The following is a 13,707-nucleotide window of genomic DNA, read 5'->3' as shown; positions in this document are numbered from 1 at the left end:
GCCCCTGAAGGTGTGGAGGAATCCGCACCTTTGGGGCGGCCCGACGCCAGAGTGATTCACACCACTCCATACCGCCGGGAACCCCCGCCCCGCCGGGTACAGGAGAATACCGCCCCATGATTGCTGAATACTCCGAGTCAACCACCCCCGCCAGCAACACCTTGTTGAACACAAAATAGTCAATCCACCGTATATCCGGTGCACATGGGAGAAGTATGAAAATTCCTTTGCCCTCAGCCTCTGAAACCTCCACTGGTCCCCGCCCTCATGTGCTCCATAAACCCCTTCAGCTCTTTCGCCACTGCCGACACCTTCACCGACCTCAGGCTTGAATGGTCCATGCTGGGCTCAATAACCATGTTAAAATCCACCCCATGATCAGCCGGTGCGAGTCTAAGTCAGGAATCATCCCGAACACCCACCTCAAAGTCTACATTATCCCAGTTTTGGGCATAATCATTTACTAGGACCACTGTTATCCCCTCCAGCTGCCCACTCATCATCGCGAACCTCCCCCCCCGAATCCGCCACAATGTTCCCCACCTCGAACGCCAACCGCTTATTCACCAGCACCGCTATATCCTTTGTCTTCATATCCAGTCGCGAGTGGAAAACCTGCCCCAGCCATCCTTTCCTCAACCTTGTCTGGTTCCTATCTTTAACTGCATCTCCTGCTAAAAGGTCACATCCGCCTTCAGACTCCTCGGGTGAACAAAGAAAAAACAAAGCAAATTACAGCACAGGAACAGGCCCTTCGGCCCTCCCAGACTGCACCGATCCAGATCCTTTATCTAAACCTATTGCCTATTTTCCAAGGATCTACATCCCTCTGTTTCCCGCCCGTTCATATATCTGTCTAGATGCATCTTAAATGATGCTATCGTGCCCGCCTCTACCACCTCCGCTGGCAAAGCGTTCCAGGCACCCACCACCCTCTGCATAAAAAACTTTCCACGCACATCTCCCTTAAACTTTCCTCCTCTCATCTTGAAATCGTGACCCCTTGTAATTGACACCCCCACTCTTAGATAAAGCTTGTTACTAACAACTCTGTCCATACCTCTCATAATTTTGTAGACCTCAATCAGGTCCCCCCTCAACCTCCGTCTTTCTAATGAAAACAATCCTAATCTACTCAATCTTTCTTCATAGCTAGCACCCTCCATACCAGGCAACATCCTGGTGAACCTCCTCTGCACCCTCTCTAAAGCATCCACATCCTTCTGGTAATGTGTCGACCAGAACTGCACACAGTATTCCAAATGTGGCCTAACCAAAGTCATATACAACTGTAACATGACCTGCCGACTCTTGTACTCAATACCCCGTCCGATCAAGGCAAGCATGCTGTATGCCTTCTTGACCACTCTATCGACCTGCGTTGCCACCTTCAGTGCACAATCGACCTGATCTCCCAGATCTCTCTGTACATCAATTTTCCCCAGGACTCTTCCATTGACCGTATAGTCCGCTCTTGAATTGGATCTTCAAAAATGCATCACCTCGCATTTGCCTGGATTGAACTCCATCTGCCATTTCTCTGCCCAACTCTCCAATCTATCTATATTTTGCTGTATTCTCTGACAGTCCCCCTCGCTATCTGCAACTCCACCAATCTTAGTATCATCTGCAAACTTGCTAATCAGACCACCTATACCTTCATCCAGATCATTTATGTATATCACAAACAACAGTGGTACGAGCACGGATCCCTGTGGAAACCACTAGTCACCCTTCTCCATTTTGAGACACTCCCTTCCTCCACTACTCTCTGTCTCCTGTTGCCCAGTCAGTTCTTTATCCATCTAGCTAGTAGACCCTGAACCCCATGCAACTTCACTTTTTCCATCAACCTGCCATGGGAAACTTTATCAAACACCTGACTGAAGTCCATGTATATCACATCTACAGCCCTTCCCTCATCAATTTACCTTGTCACTTCCTCAAATAATTCTTTTGGGTTTGTAAGACATGATCTTACCTGCACAAATGCATGCTGCCTATCACTAATAAGTCTATTTTCTTCCAAATGTGAATAGATCCTATCCCTCAGTATCTTCTCCAACAGTTTGCCTCCCATTGACGTCAAGCTCACAGGTCTATAATTCCCTGGATTATCCCTGCTGCCCTTCTTAAACAAAGGGACAACATTAGCAATTCTCCAGTCCTCCGGGACCTCACCCGTGCTCAAGGATGCTGCAAAGATATCTGTTAAGGCCCCAGCTATTTCGTCCCTCGCTTCCCTCAGTAACCTGGGATAGATCCCATCCGGTCCTGGGGACTTATCAACCTTAATGCCTTTTAGAATACCCAAAACCTCCCCCTTCCTTATGCCGACTTGACCTAGAGTATTTAAACATCCATCCCTAACCTCAACATCCGTCATGTCCCTCTCCTTGGTGAATACCGATGCAAAGTACTCATTAAGAATCTCACCCATTTCCTCTGACTCCACGCATAAATTCCCTCTTTTGTCTTTAAGTGTGCCAATCCTTTTTCTAGTTACCCTCTTGATCCTTATATACGAATAAAAGGCTTTGGGATTTTCTCTAACCCTGTTAGCCAAAGATATTTCATGACCCCTTTTAGCCCTCTTTATTGCGCGTTTGAGATTTGTCCTACTTTCCTGATATTCCTCCAAAGCTTCATCAGTTTTAAGTTGTCTAGATCTTATGTATGCTTCCTTTTTCATCTTAGCTAGCCTCACAATTCCACCCGTCATCCATGGTTCCCTAATCTTTCCATTTCTATCCCTCATTTTCACAGGGACGTGTCTGTCCTGCACTCTAATCAACCTTTCTTAAAAGACTCCCACATTTCAAATGTGGATTTACCCTTAAACAGCTGCTCCCAATCCACATTCCCTAGCTCTTGCCGAATTTTGTTATACTTGGCCTTTCCCCAATTTAGCACACTTCCTTTAGGACCACTCTTGTCTTTGTCCATGAGTATTTTAAAACTTACGGAAATGTGATCGCTATTCCCAAAGTAACCACCGACTGAAACTTCAACCACCTGGCCGGGACCATTCCCCAATACCAGGTCCAGTATGACCCCTTCCTGAGTTGGACTATTTACATACTGCTCTAAAAAACTCTCCTGGATGCTCCTTACAAATTCTGCTCCATCTACACCTCTAACACTACATCAGTCCCATTCAATGTTGGGGAAGTTAAAATCTCCCATCACAACCACCCTATTGCTCCTACATTTTTCTATAATCTATCTACATATTTTTACCTCTACTTCACGCTTGCTTTTGGGAGGCCTGTAGTAAAGTCTCAACAATGTTACTGCACCCTTCCTATTTCCTAGCTCTACCCATATTGCCTCAGTGCTCGAATCCTCCATAGTGCCCTCCTTAATCACAGTAAGAAGTCTTACAACACCAGGTTAAAGTCCAACAGGTTTGTTTCAAACACGAGCTTTCGGAGCACGGCTCCTTCTTCAGGTGACCTGAAGTCACCTGAAGAAGGAGCCGTGCTCCGAAAGCTCGTGTTTGAAACAAACCTGTTGGACTTTAACCTGGTGTTGTAAGACTTCTTACTGTGCTCACCCCAGTCCAACGCCGGCATCTCCACATCATGGCTCCTTAATCACAGCTGTGATATCATCTCTGACCAGTAATGCAACTCCTCCAGCCCTTTTACCTCCCTCTCTATCCCTCCTGAAACATCTATACCCTGGGATATTTAGTTGCCAATCTTGCCTTTCCTTCAACCAAGTCTCAGTAATACCAATAACATCATATTCCCAGGTACTACACCAAGCCCTAAGTTCATCTGCTTTACCTGCTACACCTCTCACACTAAAACAAATGCACCTCAGACCACCTGTCCCTTTCTGTTCATTATCTCTTCCCTGTCTACTCTTCCTCTTATTCACAATGAGTTTATTATATGTTACCTTACTGGCTTTAGTTGCCTGCCTCTTTACTGACCTCTAACTTCCTAACCTGGTTCCCATCCCCCACCACATTAGTTTAAAACCTCCCCAACAGTGTTAGCAAAAGCACCCCCGAGGACATTGGTTCCAGTCCTGCCCAGGTGTAGACCATCCGGTTTGTAATGGTCCCACTGCCCCCAGAACCAGTTCCAATGTCCCAAAAATCTGAACACCTTCCTCCTGCACCATCTCTCAAACCACGTATTCATTCTGACTATTCTTGAATTTCTACTCTGACTGTCTTATGGCACTGGCAGCAATCCTGAGATTACTACCTTTGAGGCCCTACTTTTAACTTATCTCCTAACTCCCTAAATTCTGATTGTAGGATCTCATCCTGTTTTTTTACCTATATCGTTGGTGGCTATATGCACCACGGCAACTGGCTGTTCACCCTCCCCCTTCAGTATGTCCTGCAGCCGATCTGAGACATCCCTGACCCATGCACCCGGGAGGCAACATACCATTCAGGAGTTTCGCTTTCGACCACATAAAAGTCTGTCTACTCCCCTTACAATTGAATCCCATATGACTATAGCCCTGCCAGTCGTTTTCCTGCCCTTCTGTGCAGTAGAGCCAGCCACGGTGCTATGAGCCTGGCTACTACTGCCTTCCCCTGGTGAGTCATCTCCCCCAACAGTATCCAAAACGGTATACCTGTTTTGGAGGGAGATGACCGCAGGGGACACCTGCACTGCCTTCCTGCTCTTTCTCTGCCTTTTGGTCACCCATTCCCTATCTCCCTCACCAATCCTAATCTGTGGTGTGACCAACTCACTGAACGTGCTATTCACGATGTCCTCAGCATTGTGGATGCTCCAAAATGAGTCCATCCGCAGCTCCAGAGCCGTCATGCGGTCTAACAGGAGCTGCAGCTGGACACATTTCCCGCACATGAAGGAGTCAGGGGCATCGGCCGCGTCCCTGAACTCCCACATTGAGCACAAGGAGCATAACATGGGTCTGGGATCTCATGCCATTTTTACACTTTACCTTAACTGATTAAAAATATAATATCAAATAATGAATAAGTGAAAGGAATAAAGATTTCACTTGTCAATCGCAATACTTACCAACACACAAAGAGTTAAATTTCTCCCAGCTACTGCTAATTGGAGCACTTTCCTTACCAGCCAATCAGGTCACTGCTTTGCTGTGATGTCACTCTTCAAATTTATCCCCAAAGACTCTGTGGCCGCTGTTTAAGCCGCGAAGCAGCTAGTTTACATACTCCCCGCTCGACTCTGTAGCTCCGCCCACTCCAACAGCTGAATTCCCGCCGAAAAGACTGGAATCCGTGAAGCAGCTAGTTTAAATATTCACCGCTCGACTCTTAAGCTCTGCCCACTCCAACAGCTGAATTCCCGCCGAAAAGCCACAAACACACGCGATTGTTTGACCGGCCCATTCAGCCACCCAGCGTTTCATGTCACCAACCTGGTCGGGGGAGGCTCCCCACTCCCCTCCCCTGCTGATCAGCCATACCCCTTTTTGGGGCAGCCCCCGGCCCGTATCACGCAACCCTCCAGGCCCACCCTCGGTTGTCCAACATCATCGATCCTTGTCCAAATGCTCCCACATTAACCACACCCTTGTCAGCAATCCTCCCCCCAACTCTTAACCAAAACATCAACCTTATTTCCACCCCCACGCCTACCTCCTGACAACCCCCACTGCACTCCTGTTAACTAATCTGCACAGCTAGCATGGTGGCCCCCACCCAAGGCCTCCAACCTCCCTACACCCTCCCATTCCCATCCCCCCCATCCATACTCTCCTAAAGAGCAGATAAAGGTGCACTCACCCTCGATGTTCCCCTATGAACAGCCTGCCCTCCAAAAATCCCACCATCAAAACAAAGGAAACACTTCAAAGGAAAAGAAAATTCAGAAAACAAACATACAAAAAAACGTACAAACACCTCCGAAGTTCAGTGTCCTCACTTTCCTCCCAGTTATTTATCCCTCATGAACTTCATCCCCTTCTTAAAGATGGCAGCCTTGACCCGGTTAAAATAGGCCCTCTTCTTTGCCAGCTCTACACCCAAGTCCTGGTACACCCGCAGGTCATTCCCTTCCCAGGTGCACTTTCTCGTCTGCCTCGCCCATCGGAGGATCGTCTCCTTACCCAGAAATTGGTGCAACCACACCACCATCGCCCTTGGCGGCTCGCCCATTTGGAGCCTCCTCATCAGTGCCCTGTGCACTCAGTCGACCTCCAGGGACAGGTTAAAGGCCCCCTCCCCCATTAGCTTCTCCAACATTTTGGTCAGTTACGTGCCGGCCTCAGCTACTATACCGTCGGGCATCCCCACTGTTTTGTTACTTTACTGTAGTGTGTTTGGTAGCACTACAGTATGTAACATGCGTAACTCAATCCAGTTGCTGCAGAGGCCTTCTGCACCTTGATGAAGAAGGCTCAAAGTCGTCCAGAGATATTGAAAGGTTTATTGAGTAACAGAATTTAACAACTGCGTGAGTTCTTACTTTAAGATCAGTACCAGTAGAAAGGTTACAACGTTTATACACAGTAGCTACATCTGACCACACTCGTAGCCCTGAGCTAGATCTATGCTCCTGCTCTCGTCACAATCTAATCACCAAGAGCGCAAGAGCCACTTGCGCCTGGCTTTTATACCCACCAGTGCTGCCCCCTAGTGATCTTTCAATTTCCCATTAACCGCTTTTGTACAAACCCATGTAAAGATCACAACATCCCCCCCACTTTTTTTTTACATAGTTTCAGTGTTGTTACTAGAATGGAACAAACATAGTTGGTATCGTGTGCAAATGCATTACAGAAAGCAATGATTGCATCAGTCCAATGTTCACAGGTTCAGACGGTTGGGTGTGTGTCTGATTCGAGTTGATCTCCGAAGTGGGCATGGAGACACTGAGGTTTTAATGTCCATCTGTTCACCGGCTGATGGTATCACGTGTTGTCGAGTGAGTGAGTCCTGTAGATTTAACGTCGGAATGACAGGTTCAGTTTCAACCCAAATTGGTGAATTCTTTTGAAGACTTGTTTTAATCGAGCAATGTGGTCTTCTTGTGTCGTTGACCATATGATGATGTCATCGACATATACTCTGACACCTTCAATGCCCTCCGTCATCTGCTCCATGACTCTGAAAGTTTTCGGATGCCGAGATGATCCCGAAAGGCATGCGATTATAGTAGCATCATCCAAACGGCGTGTTGAACGTACACAGCAGTCTGCTGGAATCGTCAAGCTGAATCTGCCAGAAGCCTTGGGAAGCATCAAGTTTGGTGAAGATGCGAGCGTTTGCCATTTCACATGTTATCTCCTCTCGCTTGAGGATGGGGTAGTGTTCCCTGCGAATGTTTTTGTTCAGATCTTTGGGATCCAAACAGATTCTGAGGTCACCTGATGGCTTCTTGACACACACCAGAGAGCTGACCCAGTCAGTCGGCTGCGTGACCTTTGATATTATGACTTGAGATTATAGGCATAGGAGCTCTGATTTTAGCCTATCCCGCAAGAGAGCTGGTTGATGCACGATCAATTGAACAAAGACTAAGGTTGGATACAACAGTGGCTTTATTGCAGTAAGATGTGTGGCCTCCCACAGCAGCTGGCGAAATGGCTGCTGAATAGAGGACACGCTCCTCCTACTGGGCGGAGCCAGCAGGCAGGGGCTACCGGCGAACCTGTAGTACAGGTCCTACCTTACATCACCTAATACAGATGTAACAGTAGTTTACCACACTGGTACCCTCCTAGGTGGATGAATGACAGGTTTTGCATCTTCCTTGAGCAGGATTTTGTATTTGTAAGCTAATGTACCCATGCCACGAAAGACATCAGGATACTCGCTGAGCAGCAGCTGGATGTCATCGTCTAGTCGTGATGAGTCATTCTTGTGCATGAATATTCATAACCATGAACCAGCCGCAGGTCCTTGCAGGCTTGAGCACCTAAAGGGGATGTCTTTTTGTTGTCATGTGAAACATGTGAAATGGCAAACGCTCGCATCTTCACCCACGATCCTAAGTTTTGTCTTCTGGATTGGTTCTCCAAATCCTCCACCTTTTCCTTCAGCCTCTTTTGGGTCTCCAGCATTACCCCACCTCTGCTACCAATAAGCCAACTACTCCTCGTGCTTCTCCAGCACTTCCTCCATTTCTGGATCACCTGGTCCTGGGACTCCAACCTCTGTTCCACTCTCTTGATCCCCGATTTGATTGGCCACACCACTTTGGCCAGGTGTTCCAGGGCCTCCTTCCTCTGCTGGCTAAACTTAGTGTTCAAAAACTCCACTAGCTTGACCCCTGGGCGGGCAGAACAATCCCCTTGTCCTCCGCCATTTATCCTGTGGCTCACCACGAAGACTCTCCTGGTCCAGCAGCTCTTTTCTTCTGGCCCCACTCCTAGTTCATGATCCATCCACCAGCCACTCCAGATGAGTAAAACCTTCTCCAGGTACTCCTAAATATCTTTCTATCAAAAACTTTGCCTTTTGGGCAGGGAAAAGACCAAAAAGATACCGCCTTGAGCGGGAGCCACCAAATGTGTGACAACTCACTCCATGGCCGCCACCGTAAGTCTGGATCCATAGCCTTCTAACACAGAGGCAAGAGTGCTGACACTAGCTACAGCTAACATTGCAGATTAAGAGGTTGAATGTGAGAATTACAGATTTGAACTATATAACGAAGAATAGTGCCTTGATATGGTAAACAAGTAGTGGCCACTGTTTATATCAATAACCACAAACCAAAGGTGCAATCTACCGGCCGTGTCCTGCTGGAACTGGGGAGCGACGCGGCCTGAAGCTTTCCGGAGAGGTCTCCCCCGTGAATCCCCATGGCTGTTGCACCTCGCAAGATATAACCAGATCTCGTGAGAGATCATGAACTGGGTCCCACCCAGAATGGGCAGGATCCAGTTTCACACGGCTAAGTGAGTTTAAGAACCCACTTAGCCATGCTCGCGCCGGATCTAATGGCCACCCGGCATCTACTGACCTCGCTGAGGAGACCACAGCCAGGCGCTGTTTAGTACTGGTCCCCACAAACGGGGACCAGGTGGAATGGTACCTGGAGGGTCTCCCAGGTGATCAGAAGCCCCAGGGTGGTCGGTCACCAGGCAGGGTGGCACCCTGGCATTGCCACCCAGATGCCATCCTGGCACCCAGGAATTGCCACCCAGGCACCAGTCTGGCACTGCCAGGATGCCCAGCTGGTGCTGCCAGGCTGGCTGGGGCACTATCAGGGTGCCAGGCTGCCAGTGCCAAGGTGCCAGGCCCTTTCCACAGACTCTTTTTTTCCTTAGATCATGCCCCAAAGGAAAATGTGATTCGTGAAAAATGATTTTGCCCAATAATTTTAATGTAAATAATTAATGTTAAGGTTAATTGTACATATGCAACGATGCAAAAATCATTCTTGTAAATATAAGTGTTAGCAGTGTGGGAAGGAAAAAGAAAAACAGTTTTACAAAGTCAACCTACTGTTTTACATGTCAGCTTTGTTACCTTCTTTGCAGCACATGTAAGCTTCTTATTCTTATGATATACAAGAGTGACTTCACCAAATTTCCCACATCCAAGAGTGTAAATATATTGCCAGTCTTTACCCTCATTGTAAGAATCATACGCCTGAGGTTGACTCTGAAAAGGTACAAATAAAGAAAATTAAAAGCGTACGTGACTGGTAGAACTCAATTAACCACAAAACCATATCGAGCAGCTAACGGCAGCTTGCTTCCTTGAAGGAAAAGTATGACTAAAAAGTAGTTTCTTCATTCTCAATATGGAGTGCAGCTCAATGGAATACTGCTTAGACAGGGTAATTATCTCAGGAAATTTGAGAGACTCAATCTAAGGACTTGTGAAGACTGAACGCAGAGACCGAGAAATTAAAGCAGGGGAAAGAGAACATTGGGTGAAATCTTCAAAAACAAAAGCAACATCTGACGAACAGCTATAGTGACATCCCAATCTTGGAACAATCAATTGGTGAGCACCTGGTCAGTGTTTCCAGATAAAAGTCGAGAATGTAGAGTCTTGACAGGGAACCTCAGTCTTGTGCCCTTTAGGAAATGCTGGATGCCTTTTATGGCCTGGCTGACAACATTTGCAGAACTGTGGGCATCTGGAGCAGCTCGAATTGCAGGTTTTGGAGCTTGAGCAGAGGCAGGAGTCACTCTGGGCATCCAGCAAGCTGAGAGCTATGTGGATAGCACACCTTTGGAGGTTGTCAACCCGCAACTTGAAAAGGTTCAGGCAGAGAGGCATTGGGTGCCTGCCAGAAGGACAAGGAGGGTCAGGTAGGCGGGGCACAGGTTCCATGAGAGCATCACACTCTCCAATTGTTATTTAGTTCTGAATCATGGAGTTGGTTCCTTTGGGAAGTGCAGTCAGAGACAACTCCATTGAAGCATTGGTGACTCAACTGCACATGAAGGAAGGTAAAGAATGGTAGAGCAATGGCGGTAATGGATTCAATAGTAAGGGAAAGGACAGGCACTTCTGTGTGCTGCAGATGTGACACCAGGATGATCTGTTATCTTTCCAGTGCCAGGGTTAAGGATGCTACTGAACAGCTGCAGGAGCTTCTGGGAGGGCAAGGAGGACAGCCAGAGGTCATGGATTATATTGGCACCATTCACATAGGCAGGAAGAGCGATGAGGTCCTGAAGGTAGAATTTAGGGAGCTGGAAAGGAGATTGAAAAGCAGGACGTCAAAAACTGTAATCTCTGGATTCCACCCGGTGCCACATGCTAGTGAGTAATAATAATAATAATAATCCCTTATTGTCACAAGTAGCTTCAATGAAGTTACAGTGAAAAGCCCCAAGTCACCACATTCCGGCACCTGTTCGGGGAGGCCGATACGGAAAGCAGATAAAAACAGGCACCAAGTATTCATTAAGAACCATACCATTATCCTCCTCTACACACAGCTTATCCTTATGGTACCTAATAGGCCCAGTGTTTTGATGCTGTAGTCTTTCCTGGTTCGGTGACAGCAACTATTTGACTGTGAATTTCAGGCTCAACCTTCACAGCTGATCCTCCTTTTCCGTATCTTCTGTTTTAAGTAGGTTGGTGCTCATCTGGAGATTTAGCTGATCTGACCATTGAGCAGTATTTTCTACTGCCATTGCAGAGTGGGAAGATAATTCTGACTGAGGTCCAGGTCAGGTTCATCAGCACTGCTGAACCTCTCAGGAATCTCCAATTCAGTGTAGTTGACTACAATGGTTGGTTTGATACCTTCTGTGCTTTTGAGGAGGTTGTGGGAACCAGACACATCTCTTCAGAAGATAAAGAGTTGATTGTGCACGATATAGAGAATTTGGATTATTTGTTTGCTGCCATACCGGAGAAGCTGTTGAATCCAGCCTATGACTGGTAGTTGGATTCTTCCAGGTCCACACTGTGGTGTGTCTGTCATCTTTAGTCATAGATCTTATAGCCACAGTTCCTGATCTGACAGGACTGTCACACTGCCTCCTGTGTCTAACCTGAAATACATGAGGTGACCTTTTACAGCTATGTCAGCATTCCAAAATGTGAATCTGGGATCCTTGATTCCTCCCAAAAAGCATAGCTGGACTTCTTCTTGGTGAGGCTCATCTATCTCATGGACTCTTTGAGATCATCTGCATGTCTCGAGGGTTGTGGAGTTACACATCTTTCCAAAGTGCCCAGGCAGTTGCAGTGAAAGCACTGCACGGTGATTGTTGAACACTGCACGCCGTCTGAGCTTTTGGTGCCACAACACTGACTCAGGGAATTCCACAGATTCACAACCCTTTGGATGAAGAAGTTCCTCCTCAACTCAGTCCTAAATTTGCTCCCCCTTATTTTGAGGCCATGACCCTATGTCTAACCCTAACCCCCAAGTTCTAGTTTCACCCGCCATTGGAAACAGCCTCCCTGCTTCTATTTTATCTATTCCCTTCATAATTTTATATATTTTGACATGATCCTCCTCATTCTTCTAAATTTCAAAGAGCATAGTCCCAGTCTACTCAGTCTCTCCTCATAAGCTAATCCTCTCAACTCCGGAATCAACCTAGTGAATCTCCTCTGCGCCCCCTCCAGTGCCAGTACATCCTTTCTCAACTAAGGAGACCAAAACTGTACAAAGTACTCCAGGTGTGGCCTCACCAGCACCCTATACAGCTGTGACATAACCTTCTTGTTTTTAAACTCCATTCCTCCAGCAATGAAGGACAAAATTCCATTTGCCTTCATAATTACCTGCTGCACCTGAAAACCGACTTTTAGCGATTCATGCACAAGGACAACCACTATGCCACATAAAATGGATTGGTTCCGTTGGCGACTTCTGATTCTCTGATTATTTGGATGGCTTTTACCAAAGATTGGAGTACATCTGAAAGAGTACCATCAGCCACTCCCACTACTCAGCTTGTTGTGAGCTCGATTTAAGTTTACCATAGCCACAGCTTTTAGCCAATCCATATAACTAATTTACAAAAGAGTCTATGAGTTCACCAGGCTTTTGGAATCTCGTGTTAAATTTTGCTCACTCCAAAATTGTTTCTAGGGTGTCAAAGAACTTTATGGCCCCTTCAAAGTTATTGGAAGATTTAATTGTTCCATGTATGGCGTCAGCTATTGGACCTACTGAATATAATAGTGTACTTACTTATTCAGTCTCTGGTGAGATTGTCCAGCTGTTCGTGCTGGTGGGATCTTCCAATCCCGGTGATGGGAAATCCCTTTGAATGCGGCGGGACCAGAAGATCTTGCCACCTCCCGCCACCGAGAAACATGTTGTGGGGAGGCCAGAGAATCGCGTCCTCTGTCTCTTATTCAAGCCGGATGCTATCATGTATCGTAAAATTCTATTTCACCATAATGCTCAATTTTGCGCCTGGGCTGGCCCTTCCAAGTTTCTTAATTGACCTGGCAGTGTTGGTTTATCATCCATGGCTGATTTTAACAGAGGAGAGTACACTTTGACCTTTAAAAACAATAGCGCCACAGTAAACATTTTCTTTTCTTCCTGCACTTGTCAGGATTTGGCAGGCTCCTGTCATGATTACAGAGTTGTTTCAAGTTTTGCAGAAAATCTTTTAAACAAATTGTTTAGGTCAGCAAGTTGCTTTGCTGAGCTTGGAAAACTGACTTGAAGCTGAGTTTTTACTCTGACTTGTCTTTAATTTTTTTTTCATTCACGTGTAATCGCCATGTGTTATGGCGTTAACTCTGGATCTGGGCTGCGGCGTTCTTCAAGCTACTTTCATTCAACTGTCAGTCTGCCAGTGCTGCATGATTACTATGCTGAATTTAAAAGTTTATTACAGTTTTTTTGGACTTTGGCGATCTGGTTGGTTCCTGTGACTCTACTTTTGATCGGGTCTCGTGGTAGACCTCCACCTGTTCTGATGGAACCCTTTTACACTGCACAATGGATTTTTCTTCTGCCCTTCAGCCACCACACATGTAATGGAGCTTCTTAGGCAATCTCCATCTGTGTAGTCAAGGTTTTCAAGGTATGGACATTTCTCTCAGGTCAGGCTACAGTTTCTTCTTCATTCTGAGGGATTTAGGGGCCCTTCACCTATTGCCACCATGATATAAGGTTTCATGTTTCACGAAGTGGTCTAGAGGCTTGTATGGTTGAACAGTAAATACTGATGACACATAACTATATAGACATGTACATGATACTAGGGTATTGAGCTTTGACAGTTTTCCAGACTTAAAATGTTAGCTCCATTCTCTCTCCACAGATGCTGTCAGACCTACTGCGATTGTCC

At 46.6% G+C, this 13,707-nt stretch overlaps 1 protein-coding gene across 1 annotated transcript in view; it reads right to left on the bottom strand.

Annotated features, from left to right (window-relative positions):
- LOC119962310 overlaps window positions 1-13,707 on the bottom strand; it is a 48,441-nt gene that overhangs the window by 9,170 nt on the left and 25,564 nt on the right. Inside the window, exons 5-6 of the mRNA XM_038790295.1 lie at window positions 9,443-9,577; window positions 7,682-7,825 (exon numbers count right to left, since the gene is read on the bottom strand). Coding sequence (XP_038646223.1) covers window positions 7,682-7,825; window positions 9,443-9,577 — 279 coding nt within the window. The remainder of the gene's footprint in view (window positions 1-7,681; window positions 7,826-9,442; window positions 9,578-13,707) is intronic.

This window comes from Scyliorhinus canicula, chromosome 2 (genome assembly GCF_902713615.1).
Source record: "Scyliorhinus canicula chromosome 2, sScyCan1.1, whole genome shotgun sequence".
NCBI classification, from domain to species: domain Eukaryota; kingdom Metazoa; phylum Chordata; class Chondrichthyes; order Carcharhiniformes; family Scyliorhinidae; genus Scyliorhinus; species Scyliorhinus canicula.
This window is presented reverse-complemented; position numbering and strand designations above follow the sequence as displayed.